We start from the raw sequence: 27,435 nt of genomic DNA on the forward strand, positions 1-27,435 counted from the left end.
GACAACGCTAGTCACGCTGGGCCTCCCTTGCCTTCCAGCTTTGTCTCCTCACAGAGGAGGCGGCCGGGCTCCACCCAGTTCCCCTGCCCACAAGGCAGCCTGGAAGACCCTCTCCAGACAGGAAGCTGTGCTACAATGCAGGGTTCACCACAGCTGCTTCCTTTCTCTCAGGAGCACTGACCGTCCTTGCCTGATAGCCCACGTTTGGGAAACTGTTACTTCATACATTCCAAATCCACGGTGGCTCAGTGGTAAAGAACCTGCCTGCCAATACAGGAGACACGAGACGTGGGTTCAATCCCTGTGTCAGAAAGATCCCCCGGAGGAGGGCACAGCAGTCCACTCCAGTACTGTCTGGAGAATCCCATGGGCAGAGGAGCCTGGCAAGCTACAGTCCATGGGGTCACAAAAGAGCCAGACCAGACTGAAGAGACTTAGCACACAGGCATTTAGTTCTCCCCATTCTTTTCTGTTCTTTAACTTCTTTAAATTGGTCCTGCTTACTTTCTGATAGAAACAGAGAGTAGAAAATGAGTGGTTACTAGGGGCCGGAGGTGGGGGAAATGGGTGGATTGGTCGAAGAGTGCAAACTTCCAGTAAGATGAATAAATTCTGTTGTTGCTCTTGTGCAGTCGCTCAGTCGTGTTCAACTCTTTGTGACCCCATGAACTGCTGCACACCAGGCTTCCCTGTCCATCGCCATCTCCCAGTTTCCTCAAACTCCTGTCCATTGAGTCAGTGATGCCATCCAGCAACCTCATCCTCTGTCACCCCCTTCAATCTTTCCCAGCATCAGGGTCTTTTCCAGTGAGTCGGCTCTTCTCATCAGGTGGCCAAACTATTGGAGCTTCAGCTTCAGCACCAGTCCTTCCCAGTGAATATTGTGTTGATTTCCTTTAGGATTTACTGGTTTGATCTCCTTGCTGTGCAAGGGACTCTCAAGAGTCTTTTCCAGCACCACAGAAAAAGTTCTGAGGGCTTAATATACAGTGAGGTAGGAGGAGAAGGGGATAACTGAGGATGAGATGGTTGAATCGCATCACTGACTCAATGGACATGAGTTTGAGCAAACTGTGGGAGATGGTGAAGGACAGGGAAGCCAGGAGTGCTGCAGTTCATGGGGTCTCAAGGAGTCGGACACGACTGAGTGACTGATCAACACTGTAATGCTGCTACTGCTAAGTCACTTCAGTCATGGCCGACTCTATGCGACCCCATAGACAGGCTCCCCGTCCCTGGGATTCTCCAGGCAAGAACACTGGAGTGGGTTGCCATTTCCTTCTCCAATACGTGAAAGTGAAGTTGCTCAGTTGTGTCCGACTCTAAGCAACCCCATGGACTGCAGCCTACCAGGCTCCTCCATCCATGGGATTTTCCAGGCAAGAGTACTGGAGTGGGTTGCCATTGCCTTCTCCGACACTGTAATAATACCATATAATAGGGAATTCCCGGGTGGCCTAGTGTTCAGAATTCCAGGCTTTCACTGCTGTGGCCTAGGTTCAGTCCTTGGTTGGGGAACTAAGATTCCATAAGCTGGGTGTCAAGGCTAAAAGAAAATCAAAACCAAAAGCCCCCAAACATATTATAAACTTAAAAGTTGCTAAAAAAGTACATCTTAAATGTTTTCATTACAAAAAAGAAATGGTAGCTATGTGAGGTGATGGAAGTATTAACTGACCACACTGAGGTAATAATTTCACAATATGTAAATATATAAAATCATCATATTGTATACTTGTTTATTGGGCCACACCGTGTGTCAGGCAGGGTCTCAGTTCCTTGACCAGAGATCAGAGCCAAACCCCCTGCAGTGGAAGTGAGGAGTCTTAAGCACTGGGCCACCAGGGAAGGCCACACTGTACACTTGAAATCAATACAGCTTTATATCAATTACATCACAAGTGCTGGAAAAAATTAAAAAATATAGTTCTCTCCATTTCTGCAGCATATTTCAGGAAGCTTTTGCTGTACCTTAGATTTACACATGGGAAAGCATGTAGCTCTTGTTTTATTTTGGCCAGGCCCCGAGGTGAAAGTGCCCAGTCTTAACCACTGGGCCGCCAGGGAATTCCCAGCATTTTAGCTCTTTATTGGGAGGGTCAGGCCATCTCCACAGGCTCTAAATTTCACAGGGGGTCAAAGGAGCCAAAATATTTGGAGTTATCCACTCAGATATCTCCATTCCAAGTGTCAGAGTCACAAATTATCCCAGCTGGGGCTTTGACCCTGGTATAAGAAACCTCTCTCAGCTGAGCATTCAAATATCCTTGAAACTGAAGGCTATTTTACATTTGAACTTTGGTCTCCAGCTTTTCCTTCTCTCCCACTGCAGGAAATAAGATCTTCCTTGGCAGTTAATAAAGAGGCCCCCTGGTGTTCAGACACATTTCTCCATTGTGTTAACTGCCCTCAATTTTGCATTATCTTTCTACTGGGGGTGCTATGGACTGAACTGTGTTCCCCTTCTTACCCAATCCCCAATTCTTACGTTAAAGTCCCAAATCCCAATGTGCTAGTATTGGGTACAGAAATAATTAGGTTTTGGAGGCTTCTGAGGAGGCTCAGGGGTAAGGAATATGCCTGATCCAGAAAGGCAGATTTGATCCCTGGGTTGGGAAGATCCCCTGGAGAAGGGAATGGCTACCCACACCAGTGTTCTTGCCTAGCCGTGGAATGGACAGAGGATCCTGGTGGGCTATCATCCATGGGGTCGCAACAACAACAAAGACTTCTTGTGTCTCTCTGAGTGCAGGAAGAGGTCACGGGAGCAGAGAGATGGCAGCTGCCTATCAGAAGAGGCTTCAGATACTTTGCCAACACCTTGATCTTGGAGTTCCCGGCCTCCGACACTGTGAGAAATCATTTCCTGTTGTTTCGGCCACTCATCAATGGGGGCCCAAATAGACCAACAGTGGTCAACAAAATTTACAAACCAGCCAATTCCATCGTTCTCTCATAGTTTCCAAAGGCATGAACCATTGTATTGTCCAAGACGGTCTCCAATGGAACATTATTCCACGTCATCACCTCATTGTCAGGGTGACAGTGAGTGATGAGGTCTCAAAACTCCATCTTTTCATCTTTTTGACAACACCCAGTGCCAAGTGTGTTGATTCGGGTTGTTGAGGAAGCAGACACTGATTTAGGAGACTGAGAGGTTTGTTGTGTGGTTTGTGGAAGACAAAAGTCGGATGCAGCTGGGAAAACCAAACTATGATGCAGATATGAAACCTGTGAAGGGAAGAAGGGGAGGAAGCAAATCTGGGTATGGAGAGATGCACATGCAGATCTCCCCTAAAGGGAAGATCTAGAGCAAGTATTACCTGTTTGGAGAAGGTCCCACATTGGGCTGAAGGGGCCAGGCCTCCACAAGCTTAGTTACTGGCTGGGAGATAGTTGGGAAAGAAGCTTCCCAGTTGACACTAGTGGTAAAGAACCCATTTGCCAACGCAGGAGATGTAAGAGACAAAGGTTCAATCCCTGTGTGGGGAAGATCCCCTGGAGGAGAGCATGGCAACCCACTCCAGTATTCGTGCCCAGAATCCATTGGGTTGCAGACAGTCAGACATGACCGAAGTGATTTAGCATGCATGCACGCTTGAAAAAAGGGTGACTTTGGTTCTAAAACCAAGGCAGATTATCCCTGAAGCGCTTCAGTTAGGGGTAGGTACCAGCTAAGTGCACTGTCTGCAGCTGACCAGCAAGTTACTTCAGGAAGGGAGACGGGAGCAGTGCGCCCTCACTGACACCATCACTGTTTGGTCACTGAGATATTTTTAGAGTGGAAAGTGTACATTTCAGCAGATTAGAAATTACATAACAATACACAGAATTTACTTATTCAAATAGAAACCAAAGGAATGACCGTCTGGAACCAGCAGAAGCTCACCAAAAACAAGTTGCACAGAAAATCAGCATCTCCTTTCTTTGATAAAACTATATAGAAATATGGCCTGAGAGGCGATAGTTTAATGTGTGACAGAAAAGTATTAGTAGTTTAACTAACGCACTGGGCTACAGATACTGTAGCCTGCTGTCCTTTGCTTGTTTTAAACGTGGAGAAGATGTAGAACAGATGCTTTGAGGTGATATTGAAAAGGAAGGAGAGAGAATATGGTACCAGATGGGAAAAAAGCAAACAAAAAAACACAAGGCTCAAACATCAAAAAAAAAAAAACACAGAGCAGGACTAAACAAGGTGAAACTTTACATGAATAAGTAACATACTTTGTTGTTGTTGTTTAGCTGCTAAGTCGTGTCCGACTCTTTTTTACCTCATGGTCTGAAGACCACCGGGTTCCTCTGTCCATGGGATTTTGCAGGCAAGAAAACTGGAGTGGGTTGCCATTTCCTTCTCCAGGGGATCTTCCCAACCCAGAGATCAAAACTGCGTCTCCTGCATTGGCAGGTGGATTCTTAACTGCTCTGCTACCAGGGAAGCCCAAAAAAGCTTACTCAAATAAGTAATGTACTTTACTTGGGACAAAACAATAAAGAAAAAAAAAGCCCTACACAGATATAAGCAAAATGAAAAATACAGCTTTACCAATCAAAATCAAGGGTGATGTGGCTGCCAGAGAAAGTGAATTCAACCACAGGTATTATTAAAAGGAGTGTCTAAACCAGTGCTTCTCAAACTTGTTCTAAACAACAAACCCTTTCTCCTAATGCAAACATACACAGACCATCAATGTGAAACATATTCAAATATGTCCCTGAGATACCAAGGAATTCCTAGAGCTATGAGAAACAGCTTGAAAAATCTTTGACCTAAACTGGAGAATAAATTCCATTCTCTTTTGTCTATTAGAGTATTTGAAGTAGTGAGATCAATTCTGGTTGTTGTTGTTGTTTAGTCACTGAGTTGTGTCTGACTCTTTCACAACCCCATGGACTGTAGCCCACCAGACTCCTCTGTCCATGGCATTCTCCAGGCAAGAATAATGGAGTGGGTTGCCATTTCCTCCTCCGGTGGCGGGCAGTGGTGTCAGATTCAGATTTAAATTCCAGCTCCATCACTTTTAAGCTGTGATTTTGAACAAGTTGGTGACAGTTAAATTTGTCCATGTTCTCATACCTATTTCAGGCCATTATCTTTCTTAGTCTTTTATTATTGAAAGCTTACTAATTCTGTTTAATCAAGGTAAGGTGTTCAATAAACTACAAATACTTAAAACGTACAATGAGTTTATATATAGGCGTATATACATATATGTATATACATACACATATATGCACATCTGTGAAATCAAGATAAGAAAAAGAACATATCCATCACCTTGATAAGTTTATTCACACCTGTTCTCACCACTCTATATCTCCAGCAAACATGTATCTGATTTCTTTTTTGGCCACGTGTCATGCGGGATTTTTGTTCCCCAACCAGGGCTTGAACCCATGCTCCCTGAAGTGGAAGCAGAGTCCTCACCACTGAACTGCCACAGAAATCCCCGGTTTATTTTTCTTAATTGAAGTTTCACTGATTTTCCAACAGCATGTAAGTTTCAGGCATACAAAGCAATCATTGTCTTTAAAGATCATGCTCCATTTATAGTTATTACAAATATTGGCTCAATTCCCTGTGCTGGACAATTCATAGCTTATTTTATACACAGTAGTTTGCATCTCTCAATCCCCTATCCACGTCTTGTCCCCCTTCCTCTTCCCTCTCCCCACTGGTAACCGAGTTTGTTCTCTGTATCTGCGAGTCCACTCCCTTCTGTTATACTCACTACTTTATGTCATTCTTCAGATTCTACATATGACAACACAGAGCACCCATCTTCATTTGACCCATTTCACTACACATACACCCTTCAAGTCAATCCATGTTGTAACTGGCAAATTTCCATCTTTTTATGGCAGAGTGGTATTTCATTGTGTGTAATACATGTGTACATATACATGACTATATATACATACACCACTTCTTCTTTATCCACCCATCCCACCCCCAACTCTTTTCCCCTTTGGTAATCATAAGTTTGTTTTCTAGGTCTGTCTGTGCTGCTGCTGCTAAGTCGCTTCAGTCGTGTCCGACTCTGTGCGACCCCACAGACGGCAGCCCACCAGGCTCCCGTCCCTGGGATTCTCCAGGCAAGAGTATTGGAGTGGGTTGTCATTGCCTTCTCTGTGTCTGTGAGTGAGTCTGTTTCTATTTTGTAAATAAGTCCATTTGTATCATATTTTAAATACAAGTGCCATCATATATTTGTCTCTGACTTGATAATCTGACTCTGATAATCTCTAGGTCCATCCATGTTGCTGCTAATGGGATTATTACATACTTTTTTATGGTTAACACCCTGTTGTGTGTGTGTATACATACATTTCGGAGAAGGCAATGGCACCCCATTCCAGTACTCTTGCCTGGAAAATCCCATGGGCGGAGGAGCCTGGTAGGCTGCAGTCCATGGGGTTGCTGAGTCAGACACGACTGAGTGACTTCACTTTCATGCATTGGAGAAGGAAATGGCAACCCACTCCAGTGTTTTTGCCTAGAGAATCCCAGGGACGGGGGAGCCTGGTGGGCTGCCATCTACGGGATCACACGGAGTCGGACACAACTGAAGTAACTTAGCATTAGCATACATACATATATGTATGTATATATATCAGAGAAAGCGATGGCACCCCACTCCAGTACTCTTGCCTGGCAAATCCCATGGATGGAGGAGCCTGGTAGGCTGCAGTCCATGGGGTCGCAAAGAGCTGGACACGACTGAGTGACTTCACTTTGACTTTTCCCTTTCATGTGTTGGAGAAGGAAATGGCAACCCACTCCACTGTTCTTGCCTGGAGAATCCCAGGGACAGGGGAGCCTGGTGGGCTGCCGTCTCTGGGGTCCCACAGAGTCGGACACGACTGAAGCGACTTAGCAGCAGCAGCATGTATATATATGTATGCATGTATATGTAGGTATGTGTATATATATATGTGTGTGTATATATATATATATATCACATCATCTCTATCAGTCCATGAACACCTAGGTTGCTTCCATGTCTTGGCCACTGCAAACAGTGCTGCTATGAACACTGGGATGCATATTATCCCATCGAATTAGAGTTTTCTCTGGATACGTGCCCTGGATCATATGGCAGTTCTATTTCTAAATTTCTAAGGATCCTCCACACAGATCTCCAAAGTGGCTGCACCAATTTATATTCCTATCAACAGTGTAGGAGGGTTCCATTTTCTCCACACCCTCTCCAGCCTTTACTTGTACTTTCTGATGGCCATTCTGACTACAGTGGGGTGATCATCTTGAGTTTTGATTTGCATCTCTCTGATAAGCAACGTTGAGCATCTTTTTTTTAATCAATTGCTTTTGATAATTTGTGCCATAGTTAAGAAATCTTTGCCAAATTCAAGATCTCAGATTTTCTCATTTTCTTAAAGAAATTTCAGTTTTTACTCTTAATTTAGGTGTATGATTCACTTGGGGTTAATGTTTGTATATGGTGTGAGGTAGGATTCTTCAAATGCACTAGTACCGTGTGTTAAATAGATTAACCTTTCCCTTTAGAAGTGCTTTGGCATTTCTTTTGAAAATTACCTCTGGACTCTCTGTTGTGTTCCATTGATGTATGTATTTATGCCAATGCTTTATAATCAATTCACGTCAGGGTCATCTGCTGTCTGTGTTACAATTAAGCCTCCTGTTGTAACTCTTCCAACCCATGGCCAAGGTAACTTCTCTGAAGTGCAAATCTGATTGTCAGTCACTACTGCCCATAAGATAAAATCAAAACTCTATAACCTGGTCTTTCATGTTCCAGCTTTAGTGTTATCTCGTATTTTCCCTCATTCAAATTTCATGCTACACAGTTCCCTCTCACCCTTGGTTTTTCTATTTGCTGTATGCTTTATCTCAGATGCCCAGCAAATACTCTTCAGCTCCCCTGGAATTCTTTCCAGACTCCCTTAGCTTTATTCCTTTCTTAAAAAATTAATTTTTATTGGGAGTATAGTTGACTTACAGTGTCATGTTTCTGACATTTCACAGCAAAATGAATCAATTACACACATATATCTACTCTTTCAGATTCTTTCCTGTGTAAGTCATTATAGAGTACTGAGTAGAGTTCCCTGTGTTACAGAGTAGGGTCTTGTTCAGTTGCTAAGTCGTGTCCGACTCTGCAATCCCATGGACTGCAGCACACCAGGCTTCCCTGTCCATCACCAACTCCTGGAGCTTGCTCAAACTCATGTCCATTACGTTAGTGACGCCATCCAACCATCTCATCTTCTGTCACCCCCTTCTCCTGCCTTCAATCTTTCCTGGCATTAGGGTCTTTTCCAGAGTCAGTTCTTTGCATCAAGTGACCAAAGTACTGGAGATTCAGCAACAGTTCTTCCAATGAATATTCAGGGTTGACTTCCTTTAGGAGGGACTGGTTGAGTAAGTTCTTATTAGTTATCTATTTTATGATTGGGCCTGCTTAGATGCTCACTCTGCATCCTGTTACTACCCTATGACACCCCTGTCCTTCCCTCCCTGCCAGATCATAACCTCCTGGGGACCCAGCATGGACTCAATATTTGAACGTGTATAAAGTTGCACAAGACAGGTTCTCGTTCTTCAGAAGCTAGCGACATGGAGTGGCGTGCAGAGTAAACCGTATCAGATGGTGTCACTCCCCATCCCACACTTTCAATGCTTTCTAGGTCTATTTTTTCTGCTTTTTTACCCTGGCGTCTTGTTTCCCAGGTAATCTTTGTGTACAGATCACTGAACTGAAATGAATCACTTGCAGGAGTAACTTGAGGCTTTCTCCAGAGAGAAACTTCCAATTGCTTTTGATCTCCTCAGGAGGACACAGCCAGTCTGGGACTTCATCTTAATATAGATCCAGTCTGACATTCCCCAAACCACTCCAGGGTACAAGTTAAAAATCAGGGCTGTTTTCCCAAGTGATCCTTTCTCTGAGAATGGAGTTCTACTGGGCTCTGGCTTTAAGTTAGTTTTGATGGGTGGGATGTTGGCAGAGTAGCTTAGACCCATTTGGAGATGTTCTGGACTTTGCTAGGCAAACATCCCTGTGATGTTGCCCAAACAGGGACCCAGTGTCCTAATTTCCTCCCAACTGGCAAATGCCCTGAGAACAACGGCAACTTTGCCTGCTAGGCCCATCTGTTTAGTGGAAGCCATGAAAAAATCAATTTCAGTCTTACCCTGATTCATTAGTCCTACATCATTTGGCTTTTGGCTTCTGCTCCCGTCTCTGAACCAGCCACACCATCCTTTGGGTTGACTTCCAGACAAATCCTGTCCTAGAGCTTCTGTACTTACTTGCCTAGAATCCATCCATAAAGTTTGTATTTTTAAGCCGTGACATAACTTGTTCCTCTGATTGTCAGAAACTACCGTTTATCTGTGGGCCTAAGTGGCTCGGTGGTAAAGAATCAGCCTGCCAATGCAGGAGATGCAGGTTTGACCCCTGGGTCAGGAAGATTCCCTGGAGAAGGAGACGGCAACTCACTCCAGTATTCCTGCCTGGGAAATCCCACGGACAGAGGAGCTACACACATGCACGCACGCATGCCACTTATCTGTACCCTTTCACACTCAGCACTTCTGTACTATCCATCTTCCTTATTATAGGCCCTTGGAAGATACATACTTTTTCTTATCTGCCATCCTTCTTGATATAGGATAGGTCTTCACTAAGTATTTGCTTAATGCCCATTCTTAACGACTGTTAGGCTTACTTTTATGATCTGAGAGTTCCGCAGATATATTGTTTAAAATAATCATATTCTTATTTGTGAACACATTCAAGCAATTTACCTCAGAGATAAGGCATTTGATTAAAAAAAAATGACTCACTCATGATATACTTTAAAACAAATTTTTTCAAACTCTCTGGGACAGGAAGGGTAGGGTATTCTAACATTTCACACAGATGGTGGTTTGCTTTAGATTTGTTCAAAAATTGCTAGTGCCTATGTTTCCTTGAAAAAGCTGGGATAAAAATACAAGTACAATCAGGTTAATTCAACTAACATTTATTAAAAGCTTTTGTGATAGGTACTGTGTGTCACAGTCCTGGGTACACAAACACAAGTGAGACATCGTCCAAGTGGAAAGCATTCAGGATAGAAGGCTGGTAGGACAGCATTCTAAGAGGGAAGGACAAAGATGATAACCTTACAACTACATTTGTAGTGGACCCTGCAAGTAGAAAAGCAGATAATGAACATTCCAGCAACAGGGAAGAACATTAAAGAACACAGTAGTCTTTTTGTGCTGTTATCTATGGAACAAGGTGTGTAGGGGGCTGAAGAGCAGCCTGAGAACATCAGGGCCAGGAAATGAAAAGTCCTCATAAAGGGACTGGAGGAAAGGAGGAAATACCAGAGATGGCTTAAAAAGACAGGCTCAACAGGACTTGATGATGAAAAATGTCGGAGAGGACTGCTAAACAGTGTTAGATTCTTCATTTGTATAATTAGGTTGGATAGGAATGCAATTAACTATAACAGAAAAGAGAAACAGACATTTGGGAGGTTGAAAGTAGAGATTAGAGATTTTTAATGTTACGCTGGATACCTCTTCTGTAGGACAATCATCCACATTAGCGTCTTGTATGATTACATGTATTCACCTACATTAAGTACTTGAAGGTCAAGTACCATGTATGAAAGGTATTTTCTGCCTTACTTATTTCAGCTTTCCTTATTTGACACTTTTATTCAGTTAATGTTTAATTTTGCCATGTGTTACCTTAGTGTGAAAAGTACTATGGAATATAGGGAGGATTTCAGTTAAGACCACTTACCCACGTAGATTAAACTAGTGGAGAAAAGTCATCCCTTCTGTGAGAGGTAGAAATTATCTTAAGGATTATAACAAAGGGCCATCAAAGTACAAAGAAAGACAAATCTTGCATTTATCTAATCAGCTACTCATTGTTTAGGGCTGTAGAAACAGCTTGCAGAGATAAAAGAGCTTTATGCTGGCATGGCTGCCCCAGTGGAGGAGTATGCTGTTCCTGGGCAAGCAGATCTCCTGTGAAAAGAAAACTTAAGACTAGCAGCAGGGCACACTGAATTTCTTCCTGCCAGGAATATCTGAGATGTGGAGATATTCCCTTCTGCTTGTTTCTTTCTCTCTTCTCAGAGCTTCAGGAGCCCCTCAGTTATGTAAGTTAGTTGATCTGTATACTTAGTAAAGTATATGCAAGTTCATTACAGCATGTCCAGCCTGAAGTTCAGGAGCACCAGACTCATGATTAACTCGAAGGAAGTCCTCTGCTCTCAATTTCCATCTTTTTTGAAAATGCCCAGTCTTTAACCAGGACTTAATTAATTGAAGCATAAAGAATCACTAAAATATACTAGGCTACACTAACAAGCAAAGATGATCTTTAAATAAAGTGTTTTAGTGACTATCTTCATTCTGTTGTATTCATTTTGGAAATGGACACATTACTATCTCCATAATCTTTTAAAGATCACAGTCTTTTGCAAAGGGGAACTACTATGTAAATTTTCACATTATTATAAACTACAAAAAGTTGTAATATCTATCCAATTTAGCATTGAAGTCTACAAAAAAAGAAATCAATGACAACTGCTTTATTATTAAAAGTTACTGAGTTCCATAAAGCACACAATGTAGTTTATATTCAACTAACAAAAGTTTCACACATGTATTTAAAAATATATAATATATAGATTTATCTGTCAACATTTATATTCTATTTAAAAAGCAGTAGCTTTACATATTTTACAATTTGATTTTATAAAATATATACATCCACCCTATGCAAATCTTCCAGCATGAGCTTTCATTCCTATTAATAAAATGCACAATTTGTATTTCTGAATATTAAGAGAAGAATGGTACCAACTAAAAATAAAAAATTCATTATAACTTGAACATGCATCTAACTCTTGGCTACTAGATAACTGACCTAATAATCTATTCAAATAACTGTGTTACCTTGAGCTTGACAATCAATTTGCATTATGTAAACAATCTGTGGTTAACTATGAAGAGACCTGCATTTCTAGGTATCTGAAACAATCTACCAAATTCTTTATTTGCCCTGTTCCAGGTGTTTAATCACAGAGGCAGGATTCTTCGATATATGATGTGCCATGAAATCTGACAAGTCACACCTGACAAGCCAAAGCCCTGTGAGTTTTGACACCACACTTTTGCCTTTGAGAAAACAGCTCTGAGAATTATTGTAGGAGCAGTTTTCTCAAAACCCCTGATGATGTGTATACCAATAGAACAAGAACTGCTTCTCCTTTCCCCAATCAACTGCACTGAAATTGCAAAACTCGAGTTCTGGTACGTGAGGATGTACTGACGTCTATTCAGACATTCCTGCCCCATAGTCAAAATAGCTTCAGATATCACACTGTTTTATTAACTAAATTTTTTTTATAAAAAAGACATTCATGTAATAATTTTTGAGATTCATCCCCAAATAAAAGTTGCAATACTAACATTAGAGAATGAAATTTTTAAAAAAAATCTAAATTATCAGGAGCATAGTCAGAACTAGAACTTCAACTTGAAGGACAGAGATCTAAGTCTGAAGTACAAATTTAGATTCCATGGACCTCTAGTGATAAGGGTGTATTTAAGTCTGTCTTTAATTTCTGCTGAGAAGATAAAAATCTCCCACAAATTATTTTTAAAAAATAGTTCCATCCAAATCTCAAAAATGATTAACATTTAATCATTAATTGTTAAAAACTTAAAAGGAAAAACATGCTCATCAAAATAAGTAATTTAATTCATTAGGGCAATAATTAGTCTTTGAGGGACTTCCCTGCTGTTTCAGTGCTTAAGACTTTACCTTCCAATGTAGGGGGTGTGAGTTCGATCCCTGGTTGGGGAACTAAGATCTCACATGTCTCAGGGCCAAAAAAATAAAAAAACAGAAAACAGAAGCAGTATTGTGACCAATTCAAAACAGACTTTAAAAACGGTTCATATCGAAAACAAAATGTTAAAAAAAAAGGCTTTGAGAGAGTCATATCCAGAAAGTAAACAAAATTCCCTCAGTATTTAAGGACTAAATTAGAGCTAACTGGTACCGTATTTATCAACAATTGTTCAACAAGTTTAGCCATCTACTGATGGACTAAAATTATTAGAAATTTTTGTAGGATAGAGTATTCTTATAACCCTCCTCTGGATTGCCTATCCTCAAGAATGGGAAAGGGGGAGTAAAGGGGAAGGGAGGAAAGAAGGGAGGGAAGAGGGGAGAAAAGCTGAGTGGTCAGAGGGGCACTGAAGACTGATCCACTGATACCTGTGAGGTGAGAAGGTAGAAAAATAAAGGAGGAATAAAAACAAAGACTGCAAAGAGGACTAGGGCCAGGAGGTGCGCATTAAAGACACCTTCACAGACCTTAACTATGCAAAGGTATCAGCATAAAAGAATAGTGCAGTAGCTGGCTTTTGGTAGCAATGAATCCTCAAAGGGACATTCAGTCAAGCCTCAGCTCTTTCGGAAAATAAACGTGCATACACAAGTTGCAAACCTTATGCATTCAGCTAAAACATGTACAAAAAACTAAATAAAAGTGAGATGGAGAAATATAAGCAGCAGTAACCATAAAGGCTGAGAACTAGTGACACCGAATTCTTTATTTAAAAAAAATTCTTTTTTTAAACACACAGTATCCTCTTCTCTTCTATTTTTAGGAAGAAGCTTTAACAAGTGTTAAATGTCTCAATTCTCAAAAACAATAGGCTTTTAAAAAAATAAGACTTGATTATCAGAAACAAGTAATATGTGGTTACATACCATTTTCATATCATTACTCATTTCAATTTATCTTTGATGCAACCTGGGAACAATTAAGCAGTCACTAGATACCTGTTTTAGAATCTGAAGAAATTATTATCCACCACAGGAATCTAATGATGTATGTTTTTGCATATAGTTAAAATTTCAAAAGGGAAAAAAGTGGCTAACTATTCTCATTACTTTGTACCAAATATTTATATACCTAGTCAAAACAATAAAGATCAAGATCTTTCTCCAGATGAACTGTATATAAAAGCAATTTTTAGCATTTTCTTCCAGGGATTAAAAAAAAAAGTCTTATTTCCCTGCTGGCTAAAAAGGAGGAATTTGTACAAGTAAGTTCTTTAGAGATGAATATTAAACTCCTTAAGAGAACTGCCATAAAATTTGTTTTTAAAAATTTATCTTAAAAAACTGAAAACCATTTCTCTCTTTAAAATCTATGGCATTAATTACCTACTTGACATTTGTTTTTTTTTTTTGAAAGGGCACCAAGTTTGTGATCTAAGCATGCAAAATAAGGAACTGAATGTATTACTGCCCTAACAGAATTTGGCAAACCAGAAGAATGGCCTTAAAATAAATAAATAAATAAATAAAAAGGAAGAGAGTTCATGCTGTCTAAATCTGAAGGTCTAATTCTGCAGACAGTGCCTCATGGAGGGAATGCGGGCAAGAGGGAAGTAGCATGTTCCTATGTACACACTTGCTTGGTATTCTGGTTGTTATTCAACAACATATTACAGAGAAATATTCTTTTTATTATTACAAAGTTGGTAATTGACTTAGGTAAACATCTTTACGTCTTTTAATAAGGTAACATATTTAAAATTAACTAAATCTAAGTGCACATGAGTTTTCAGTGATTCCTAAAGTTCAAGGAAGTAACACGGGTGTTATCAGACTGCAAATTCTGAATGGTTGGTGCATCTGTGTTTTAGAATATTTCGTCCCGTCTTCTTTCCCTTAAACCATAAAATGTACCAGAGTTATTTGGTTCTCCTCTACTTTCCTTTTTGTCATCTTAATTTATTTTATGGTATCTCTATGTAGAGAGAGAGGTATGTTAAAATATTATTATACTAAAAAATTCAATTGAGACTATATATGACCTATTAATCTATATGATAGCAATGTTATCCTTTGACCTGGTATATTAATTCCTTTGGTGAATAAATGTCACAGGTCATTTCCTTATAAAAGGATCTTAGTAAGAGGACCAGCAGTATGGAGAGAGATTTCCCCCACCCCCACCCGGGAAAATGACCAAGTGAATCAGTAGTTTAGAGCAGTTATGTAAAATATGAAAAATACATCATTTACAGCTGCAATTTTCATATTAAAAAGCAGTTAAAAACTAAGAGCAATTCAAAGCATTCCAAAAAACATTTTTTTTGTCTTAGCTAAACTGGCCAACTAATATGACTGATAAGAGACTGCTGAGAGAACTTACGTACATCCAGGCAAGACAGAACAAAAATGTTTTTAATTCTGAACAGTGGTAGTTGCTATTAATAACTAGCAGTATAAACAGTGTCCACAATTTGGTGGCTGGCCATAGTTTAAAAATTTTTCAAGTTAATTTCTACAGCAGACGTATTTTTGAAGTCTACCCACCCCTGAGTTCAACAATTATACTTTTAGAGTGTAAAATTATATGCCCTTAATTAACAACATGTACAAAGCTACAAAATGTCATCTATACAGAGATTAAAAACAATTTTTAAAATATTCTCTGCCAATTATTGATTGGATGGTTTCGCTGGGGTACATATTTCAAACCTTTCAGCCAACTGGCTTTCATTTTTAAGCCCAAATTGATTCATATATTCACTGTAGGATATGTCATAGAGTGCAACAACAGGCATTAGTAAAAATAACATTGTAGTAGAAACAGATTTTGCATATGCGAAAAGGTAATTTATAAAATACATTAATTGCTTTTTAAAAAGAGAACCTAGTTGCAGTATCAACTTACACGGTACTGAGAGTTGGACCTTTCAAACAATTTTTTTTCTATAGAAAAATGTTGTCTACCTGTAAGTGAAGTCTTAAATAACAACAAAACAGAACAAAACAAACAAATCCCTCTAAGAAAAAAAACCTGTATGGTTGTGTGAGACAAATAAGCAAACATACCGTTCTATAATGCACTTTTGCCTAAATTTTAAAATAAAAATGTCCACACTCTTTTGTTAAAACATTAAGCCTCTGTCAAAAATGTATTTCTTATTTTAGGGTACAGAATAGAAGGACAAGATGATACTTACAAGTAAAGAAAATTTACAAGAAAAAACTTGACAAAAGTTTTTCAATTAAAAATATCATAACATTCAAACTTGACTTCAAACATAACAAAAGAAACAAAATTGCAAACAAAAATGTTTATGGATTTTCCAAACATAAATAAATGAAATAGTGTTTAGGCAGTAGGGCTCATGCTGATGGCTAGCAGGAAGTAACAGAGTGTCATCTATTTGGAAAAAATTGATAATGTACAAACAACAGGCCCAAATTATGGACTGTAGCAGTTTAATCATCACTGCCATTTTTCTTACTTCCAAAATAAAGCCTTGATTACACCATTTATACCCTATATTACTCATACCTTTACTTCAGAGATTGAGGAACTATGTACAACAAACGAATTTATTTTCACCATAGGGATAACTTATTGTACCTCTCTGCCAATGTTACTTGAAAACTGTCCATGTCAAAACAATTTGACAGCAGATATAAACAATTCAATAAATACGCAATGATCTTTCATTACAGTCCTTTAAAGACGCATGTTAATTCATGCTGTTAACCTTAGGTTCACAGTGCATAGAATCCAAATATGAGCAGTTGGGGTGACTTTCAGAGTAATGTTGGATCCCTCACTTTATTTATAATCCCACTCTAACCGTTAAGTTCATGTCATAGGCCCTATCACGCATTAATCATTGAGTGGCAGAAATTAATGAAATTTTTTCCTGTTACAACGTCCATTGCCGGCAACGAACGTCGCAAAACCGCCAAGGAAGTCATTGTTATTGCACAATACATGAGGACCTGGAACTTTTCAAAAGCTTAAAAAAATAAAAATAAAAAATGGAATTATATTTGACATTTCCTGACACCTGCATTAATACTGTATGACTAATCAAAGCATGTCAGTTGCCTGGACTCAACCAGCGATCAACATGCGCCCCGAATGCACACAAGTAAAAATGCAGTCAAAGGAAGCAGTCTTCATTGCCTATAGGTCACTTCCAGTCAAAGGTTAAAGTTCAAAGACTGAATGATCAAAGTGCTCATTTTCTCAGTAGGACTATCTTCTGCTAGGAGGATGAGAACAGTGGCATCAACAAGTATCATCTTTAAGAAAAGGAGAAAAAAGATAATTAAAACAGTCAAGCATGCATAAGTAAAAGTTACAAGTCAGTCTAATACAGCAAAAAATTTCAAGTAGCAAGAAGAACATGGTTTATATTTCTGACTCATCTCCCTGGATCCCCTGCAAGTGAGTCCATTTTGTGTTCAAGTATATATTTACAAACAAATCAAACTCTAGGTTTTCAGAGAAGTGGTAGTTTGCACAAACTTTAAAATGATATTATTATTAGTATGTTAAATTCTATTCCAAATAATAAATTGATATGTATTAGCACATATTAATGATTACCAGTCATCAGAGAATTCTTTTACAGGTAACAATTTAAAACTATAATGAGACGGCAAGTAAACTCACAACCAACACTGTCACACTACTTAACAAAGACTAATACAAGTCGTGTCTCTGAAGGAAGGAACTTCACAAATGAGGAATAATCTCTAAATCAATCAACAGTAAATGTTATTAACTTCTCTTCAGAAAATAAATTTTCAGGAAGTGTATGTATATGTGTGTGTATATATATATATGTATGTGTGTATATATATATATATATGCACAAAGGAGGTCATTTTAAAAAATCCCAAAGATTTAGTGACACCTGATAGTTTCAACACATTTATGTAACATAAATTCTGGGGGGTTCATCACTTATTTCACAACACTTATCTCACAAAATATATTTGAAGGATTGTGAGGATTAGTTCTTATTTATGAAGAACCTTTATAAAGATTTAAGACCAGTGGCAACTAACTCAAAGCTGTGAAAGCTCTCGAGAAAATTCTGAAAAACTGATCAAAATGTTTTACACAAACCATCCCATATTAGGATTGATATATTGCTAATAAAATTCTCACTCATAAAGACTCAATGAGAATTAAAAAGCAGTAAATCTGACTTCTATGCTGGGCAAATTAGTGAAACATTTCACAATCCTATACCAAGGGTAATATAAATGGTGAAACAGACTAAATTTTTAAAATAAGCTGCATCTAAATCATTAGAATCCTTTAAATAAATAACACCTTTAAGAAGAGATCAAGTAGATAGTTTACAGCCTCTGTCACATTAAAGTGTGTGTCTCATGGGGCTTCCTTGGTGGTCCAGTGTTTCAGATTCTGTGTTCCCAATGCAGGGGGTGCAGGTTTGATCCCTGGTCAGTGAACTAAAATCCAGCATGCCGCACAGAATTGCCTATATATAGATATATATCTGTTCCTTAAATGACTGTGGATCTTGGAATAAAGAAGATATGTTTGTCATGGACCAGAACAAGCTTCAGAATATGAGGAGGTTTCTTAAAACCTCACTTCTCCAGTAGAGTATTTTATAACACTAGGGTTCTTGAAATTAGTACTAAAACTAATCACATTTAAATCACTAAGCTAAGAGATGCCACTAAAATCTACCTAGGATGTCAAGCTGGACCCATAGACTGAAACATTAGATATAGTAGATAATATTATATATATAATATTATCTATTATATATAATATATTTATATTGGTAATAAGGAATCTATGAGTAAAAGTTCAATATGGAGACAGGTAATGACCCAAACCCGTGTCCACCTTTTCCCTAAATAAGAGAAATCACTAAGAAGGAAAAAATTCATTTGTTAACAGAGGGAATAGTTTCCTAGTTTTGGGTTCCAAAAAAAAAAAAGTTGTTAGAGTTAACCTATCTTGGGTCAAGACAAGTATAGGTCTATGAAAGGTGGTGGAAGAAATTATGGGGATCAACATGTGCCAATTTTACATAATTGTAAAATTACAATTATGTTTAACCTCTTGACTACAATATTTGTGGCAAAATTATGGCCTAAAAAAAAATTTCTTATCATAAACCACTTAAATTTTTTCTGGAACTAGAGAAGACCCTACTAAAATTATACCCTCAAATATAATATACAAATTAGCAGTTCCAAAGAGGTGACACCTACCATGGCTAACTTCACTGGGCCTCTGGAAATTATGAATGAGAGAATTACATTAGAGGATCACTTAATTTTTCCCAAAGTATAAAAACTACCACATTTTATTGGAAATCACCTCCCTGAATATCCCAGGGACAGAAGACTAGAAGTAAAGGAACAGAGTAAGAGGTCAGTAGATATGAAGTGGGATTCCACCTCCAAGAAAAACAAAAATAAATCTTTACAGTTAAGTTTGTGTCTCAACAGTTCAGGGAATTAAAAGTTTTCCTCTGATGAATTGATTCAAGAAAGATTGCACAGTAGAGCACAGAACTGCTATCCCATAGAAAATAAAGGGCAAAGAATTAAACTGAGTGAAAGTTTGGACTCAGGAATTTACAAAGTGGTTGTACAACACTAAAAGGTAGTACAAATAAAAAGGTTCACAACTAACAGAGGTAAACCTTCAGATATACATTAAGCAAGGAGAAAAGGAATTGTTGTACTAGTCTGAGATAATTTTGTGTTCCTATCCCCTTATAATCCTTATTGTCCTATAGGAAATGTTCCAGTTGAATGGAACCAGAATGTACTTTATAGTTTCATACAAAAAGACATTCCTCTACTCCTCCCCAAATTACCATCTCATCAGTCTGCTGGACATAGTATCTAATCATTATGTCAATTTAGTTCTTTTAAGTCTAGTTTTCTGGAGCCAATACTCAATAGTCATCTAAACTATACTGTTCAGTTATCTATCACCTTAAGGAAAATGTTTTAGGAACCATAGATCTACACTTCCATCTGTGAAAAGCAATCATTTATGAAACTAAGTCATTTATATTTAATATTGATCCCAGGAAACAGACAGGTATTATCAATGGATTCTACTTGGCTATCTCACTGAAATATTTTTATTATGTCATAAACAGAGGTGGGTTTTTTTTTATCTTTTTCAAGAACAATTACATTTATGATACAGAACTCAGGTTCAATCATTAATCTGTGCACTGGACTGGGTACAGATCTATTTTCTAAGGAAAATTCTAGATCTGAATTGTAGATTAATTCTTTAGTCCTTTTGCATGCTGAGAAGAGTTGTCTTATTACCTATTTTGGTTAGGTCCCTTTATTTTTTTAACCCTATTCTCAGCTCAATTGATTTTTCAAAGCATATGGACCCCTACCTTAACTGGCAACACAGAATATTTGCATTCCAATGCAGGTATGACCTTCATTTCTTAGTGAATAGAAAGTAAAAGAGTTCTGGGCAACTCGTTGATAGTCAACTTCAAGTAATTAACAAAACAATATATATTCACACACCAATGACTTTTTACACTTTAGTAACTTATTGCATGCTGGAGAAAAATCTCAAAAGAAGTGTAATGTAAGGTGTGATGTGTACAAAGACAGTAACTGGGCTAGGATGACTGGCCTAATTTTCAGGGTGTCCTAGTAATGTGGAAGATCACAAATTGGGCTTCTTTTCAACACTGGTATTGGGCAGCTCAATTGTGGTATGTTAGCTGAGTCCTTCTCCTCTACACAAAAGGAGATCAACTCAATTTTAGATTTGTTGTTTTTCATTAATAATGACTCCACTGTATATCCTGGAAGCCCCTTCTAAGGCACACAGATGTCACTAATCTGAACCCAAATCTCTCTTGCCTCTTTGATTACACCTGACAAACATCCTGGCCCATGCTGACCCAAGTATGTTGGTCAGCACCACACAGAATGGCTGTGGAGTTTGACACCTGAGGCTTACAATTCTGCGTGGTTTCTAGAAACCGAATGATAAGTGTTTCAGTGAGTTCTTCCAACACCAAGCACGCCTTTGTTTAGTCTCTGATCTTTTGTTTACCGTTGCAGGTAAGTAATATCTTGACATTGCTCTGACCTTGCAATCCTTTCAAAGGTGATGATAAGAAAATAACTAGAGCCCGTATTTCTTGGTAACTCACATTCTAAGGGAACACAACCATTACAGATCTTTTGGAACTAAAGCGGCTAAGCAGAAAAATGTAAGCTGAAATTTCCAGTTTCAAAACAAAGCTGATGTGGTTCTGCTTAATGAATGAGTATGATTACCTTTTTTGATAAGATTTTTCCAAGTTCAACTATAATACAAAGGTGAACTATTTTTCATATTGTTTGTAACTGTTATCGTGGAATGTAGAAAAGAGAAGACAATAGAAACTAAACAGCTGAAATGCTTTAGCTATGGAAAGATAAAGGAAGAGTTCAAGGAAGAGCCCCTGTACTCAACCACCTGAATGACAGGGTGGGGGCTCTATCACCTCAAAGTGTAATGAACACTACCCTTCATTGATTTTGTATGACAGTCATTCATGGAGGAAAACCATCCATTTAATGGAAAATGCAGGAGAGGAATGATCCAGCCATACAAGGTTCAAGCCAAGAGCAGAAAACTATCAAAGTAAGAAATGGGGGGGGGGGGGGCGGGTAGAGGAGGGTGGGTGGGGGTGAGTGTTTTCCAGTGTCCGACTCTTTGTGACCTCATGGACTGGCAGGCAAGAATACTGGAGTGGGATGCCATTTCGTCCTCCAGGGAATCTTCCCAACCCGAGTATTGAACCCACGTCTCATGCGTTTCCTGCACTGGCAGATGGACTTTTTACCACTGGGAAGCCCAAAGAATAAACTGAGGATGTTTTAAACAAGATTATCTGTAAATGAAAAAAAGTATCTGTATCTGCAACAGGAAACAAGACCAAGAAAGTCACAGTTTAGTTGAATTAGAATCAGGTGCCTTTTTAAAATGGCTAATTCATATGGGGTCAGGGATACTTTCAATCAGTTTATTGGGAAGATGAATTCTTACACAAACTCTGTACTATTTTACATTAAGTAAGAGGTTAATTTAGTTTAAAAAGCCTTTAAAAGAAAAAAATTCTTTGCTAACTTGGAAATGATCCATCTTTAAACAATTAAGACTTTTCTACTTCAGTTATAAAAATACAGATTTCTCAAGTAACACATAAAAACTACTAACTATGAAAAACATCTATGAAGTATATTTTAAAGAATTATTATATTTCCTGACTTATTATGCAAGTTTTCTTATTCAAAAGCAGGCAGTAAGAAATTCTAGAAGTATTCTTAAGTAAAGGCCTTCTTGTAAGTCCTTTCAACATAACAAGACAGCATTAGAGACCTTCAAAGATGATTATCTTTTTGAAATTTCCCTGTGGAATAGAAAAGAAAATGGAAATGTATTGTCTAACAATGGAGTGGCACAGAGTGGCAAAGAGAACTATACTTTCAAAATATATGTATTTTCTAAATTCCATCACTCTAAAACAATTTCTTCTCAAGCTTAACAACAAAAACAAAAACTTAAAAGTGGCTTTAAAACACTGTGGGGGGGGGAAGGAAAAAAAAACACTGTGGAAAAGATAATAGGGGAATTTTTCTATTATTCGTGAGGTTGGGTCGGAAATAGAATGACAACTATCTTGCCAACTTTGACAGTTTAAAAAATGTTTGATGTAGTTGGGTTTCTCAACATTCTTGATTGACTTCTCTTAGTCTCTGATAATTTAAAGAACTTATGAAAGGTAAAGGGGACTGTGACACTCAAGGAATGTTTTTTTGATTTTTTTTGGAAAAGGTTTTTTGTAAAGGCACAGAGAGAAGAGACAACTCAGTGCTTAGTCCTAAAAGGCAAGAGGATGTGAAAGAAAGAGAAGCTGTTGCTTTCTTAAGATTAACTTGCTACCTCAGATATGCAAATGACACCACCCTTACGGCAGAAAGCGAAGAGGAGCCTCTTGATGAAAGTCAAAGAGGAGAGTGAAAAAGTTGGCTTAAAACTCAACATTCAGAAAGCTAAGATCATGGCATTTGGTCCCATCACTTCATGGCAAACAGAGGGGAAACAATGGAAACAGTGACAGACTTCATTTTTGGGGGCTCCAACATCACTGCAGATGGTGAAGGCAGTCATGAAATTAAAAGACGCTTGCTCCTTGGAGAAAAAGTTATGACCAATCTAGACAGCATATTAAAAAGCAGAGACATTATTTTACCAGCAAAGGTCTGTCTACTCAAGGCTATGGTTTTTCCAGTAGTCATGTATGGATGTTAGAGTTGGACTATAAAGAAAGCTGAGCGCCAAAGAATTGATGGTTTTGAGCTGTGGTGTTGGAGAAGACTCTTGAGAGTCCCTTGGACTGCAAGGAGATCCAACCAGTCCATCCTAAAGGAAATCAGTCCTGAATATTCATTGGAAGGACTGATGCTGAAACTCCAATAATTTGGCCATGTGATGTGACGAACTGACTCATTTGAAAAGACCCTGATGCTGGGAAAGATTGAAGGCAGGAGAAGGGGACAAGAGAGGATGAGATGGTTGCATGGCATCACTGACTCAATGGACATGAGTTTGAGTAAACTCTGGGAGTTGGTGATAGACAGGGAGGCCTGGCATGCTGCAGTCTATGGGGTCACAAAGAGTCGGACATGACTGAGCTAAACTGAACTTGCTATAGGCTTCCCTGGTGGCTCAGATGGTAAAGAATCTGCCTGCAATGCAGGAAAGCCAGGTTTGATCCCTGGGTCAGAAAGATCCCCTGGAGAAGGAAATGGCAACCCACTCCAGTGTTCTTGCCTGGAGAACTCCATGTACAGAGGAGCCTGATAGGCTACAGTCTATGGAGTTGCAAGAGTCAGACTCAACTGAGTGACTATCATTGCTATACCACCAGCAAGTAAGAGAAGTTTTATTAAGCTCTTTATCCTCCTCCTTCAACACCACACTCATTTTATAAAACTGCCAATAAGTTTCAAAATATTAAAATTTAATTATTTTACCATGTTGAACTTTTTCGCCCATGCTTGTAATTAACTTATTCTTTAGTAGCAATTATAAATGCTCTTTATTTTTACAGAGCTATGTTTTCCACAATTTTATTTTTTAACTTTACATTGACTGTAATTTGAGGTTTTTCCCCAAGCTTTTATATAAGATTTACATTTTCATATATCTAAATGTTTAATCTGTGACTCCTTGTAAGTTCAGAAGTTCTTCCTTCCTCCAGAATTGATACCCAACTTAAAACAAAAACTGTCTATTGTATGTAGTTTTTAAAGTGCTTATTAATTCAATCCAAGGAAATATTTTCTATATGAAAAGATAAAATCTTCTTTTCCCAAAATACCAATTTTCTAACAGAATTACTTACTAAATTTTCCCCTTCTCATTGGTTTGTGATACACTTATTTTTCACATATTCAAAACTTATATACAAAAAGGCCTAGAAAAGAATAATTCTATTTTGATGTCTGTTCTTACACTATTATCTTTTGGTGTTTGGTAGACTTATCCTCCTTCAATATCTTAATTAAAACAAAAACAAAAACAAAAACAAACCTGCTTTCTCATCTTTTTTCCAAACCTTAAAAGCACCCATTCTATTGTTCTACTGAATTTCTACTGAACTACACATTAAACCAATAATTTGGAAAGAATATAAATTCTTATAAAATTTCAAAATAATAATTTTATGATTTCTTCTTTTCTGTTTTTAATTTCAAACATCTCTTTGAGGAAGCAGTTTAGAAAACGTGCTAGCAGCCTTCAATTATTAAGCTATCATCACCAAACAAAAACAGAAATTAAAATATTAAAAATAATGTATTCATAAAGATATAGTCAGTACAACCTCAGATTTTTTTAGGAATAACTATTAGATTAGGAAGAGCTTTCTTTAAGTTAATAGGCCATCTCTAACAATGTGACATTCTACCCGCTAACAACAGTACCACAACTGAGTACACTGGCATCATAACTTCTATCTCCAGGAACAGGTTTCCAAATAGGCTAGTTCTAATTTGATTTAATATTATTAAGTACTTCTTTTTTGTAACAAAATAGTAGGGCAGAATATTCAAGCAATTTTAGATTCTACTTGTATGATGGCCATGATTTTATGTGCTCCATTAAAAATTTGGCCTAACTTATCCACAACATCCATTATATAATTCCTTCTTTTTCCCAAGCAGATTTATAATCTTTCAAACGTAAATACTGAAAAAGTATCATTCTAAATAAAACTGCTTACCATGATACCACCATTTTGTTTTCTTTGGATTCTTGTTACATGTTCGAACATAAAAAGAATTATCTGGTGGTCGTCTCTGAAACAAAAAAGTTTAAATAGATAAGTTACAAAACAGGAAAACATAAGGAGATAGTTTTTAATAAAAACCTCTAGGCAAAATTACTATAGAATGTATAAGAAATGATATAAGTGCTGATGTCACAACTGAAAAAAAATATATTCCAGGAAATGTAGCCTCTAAAACACTGAAATTGTTTTTTTTTTAAATAGATATGCATATGTGATTTGGGTTAGCTTCCAGTGGGATTACTAGAGAATGACAATCAACCATAGTGGCAGCATTAGGTTCTAAAGAAATCTAGTTTTATTTATCTTGTCTCTCTAGAAATAATTTAATAATTATTTTTATGAGCTAATCAAAACAAAAGTCTACCTAACTAGCTTTGTCTGAGAAATTCTAGCAATTTATAAGCAAAGGATTATTGCTCTCCTGGAAAAAAAGTATAGTTAAGGAGAAACCAAAGGATTCTGTTTCCAAAATGTACGTAAGAGGAAAAGAAGGGGGAGATACATTAGCATTTATGCTACACATATGTCCAGGCCAGCACACTATTAGAAGCATATGGCAGCTCTACAGGGGAGCTACATCAGAAATAGTGATGCCAACAACAGTGAAGACAGGTTGTAAAAGAATTTTCTTGAAAACTATTACATGATGATCAAACACAAGATATATGTGCATGTGCCTCTCTACAAAGATTTGGAAACATGTGAAATGCGTATTAGAGCCACTGAAGGCAGGTTAGTAGATATATGATAGGTCCAACTAAACAGCAATGGTGAACAGGACTATAGATGTAGCAGAAAGCAAAACTGACAGTCTCACTTGATGGTTCCAAAATCCATATACAAAACTATGATCTAACTCTTATGAGACAGTAGTAATAGTAACTTAACAGAACGAGTAGCACATAAGTCAGTGAACAACTATTCCAAGATCTTGTTTATACAGTTTAGAGAAAATTCCTGAAAAATTATCGTGAAATTAGATGCCTACTTCAAAGAATAGATGGTCTGCTATTGTTTGTCCTGTAAAGTCATCACCTGTGCTCCTGTAGAATAAACTGCCACTGCTGAAACAATTTTATAAACTCATTTACCACAACCCAATCTTCAAAAATCAAAAGAAAGGGGGAAAATTCATTGTTTGCTTTTATCAAGAATATAAGCAAATTAGTAAGTGACTAGGAGATATGTTTCTTAAAAAAATAAAGTATACAAAAAATTGGATTAGCTAAATTGTTTTAAGAATGGAATACAAGCTGGAAAGTTTGGGAAAGCTATATCACAAGATCACTGAGACTAAAGTGTAGGTTACTGAAAGGCCCCTGATCTCAGTATCAGAAATGATCTTCAATCTGCAGACATAATGGATTTAAAAGCCTTCAGTCTAGGGAACCATTCTTGACTATGAAAAAGGAAATTGGAACAGAAGAATTATGACTAAAAAATGCCTCTGGTAAAATTAAAATTTGTATTCTGAGAGTTGACAATTAAAGTGAAATTCATATATCCATGTGCACTACAGAATAAAACTCACCTGTTTTAACAGAACAATTTTCAGTGAATTTTAAAAGACTTTTTAACTTCCAGATTATCATTTAGGCTGAATAAATTATAACTTGTAGTTTATATTATATAATATGTTTATCAATAATTTAAATGGAATGATTAGTCTTATACTAACTATTCAAGAAACACTAAGAGACAACTAGAAAGTGAGGGGAAAGATGAGGGTTAGAAAAGGATGAAGGAATTAGAGAACAAAATCATTTTCTAGTTTTTAATAGTAAATCAATGCATTTAAATGTAAACAGATCTAATAAGCATAAGGCACATGTAAGAACTATGCACAAACACCACTGGCATTAATCTTAACTTATTAAAATCCTATAGTTACTGCCTCATCTTTCTAAAGGCATTAAAATTAAGAGAAACCTTTGTAATTGTAAACTACTCTGCCCCACACCTAAATTTAAAGTGTGTATGTGTTTTGGGGTTGGAGGTGGGGAGAGGAGAAAATATGGAAGCAATAAATGAATAAAACTTATTTCCAAGCCCTTGGGGTTAACAAAAGCTCAAGTGTAGCCTAAAATGCAGCCAAGAAAAGCCAACAACCAAGAGGAAACTCAAGTTAAAACGTGATATTAACATTAGATAATAAGTCCCCTCTTTCATCTATTCTAAGATGTACATTTTTTTCTTAATATTTT

General features: G+C 37.7%; 1 protein-coding gene across 1 annotated transcript in view; it reads right to left on the reverse strand.

The window, feature by feature from the left end:
- Positions 1 to 15,291: 15,291 nt before the first annotated feature.
- Positions 15,292 to 27,435, reverse strand: part of UBE2W (ubiquitin conjugating enzyme E2 W) — a 64,851-nt gene continuing 52,707 nt past the window's right edge. The window contains exons 5-6 of the mRNA XM_052651823.1: positions 25,163 to 25,238; positions 15,292 to 17,141 (exon numbers count right to left, since the gene is read on the reverse strand). Of these exons, the coding sequence (XP_052507783.1) occupies positions 17,128 to 17,141; positions 25,163 to 25,238 (90 nt within the window). The 3' untranslated portion in view covers positions 15,292 to 17,127. The remainder of the gene's footprint in view (positions 17,142 to 25,162; positions 25,239 to 27,435) is intronic.

This window comes from Budorcas taxicolor, chromosome 14 (assembly GCF_023091745.1).
Source record: "Budorcas taxicolor isolate Tak-1 chromosome 14, Takin1.1, whole genome shotgun sequence".
Classification (NCBI taxonomy): Eukaryota; Metazoa; Chordata; class Mammalia; order Artiodactyla; family Bovidae; genus Budorcas; species Budorcas taxicolor.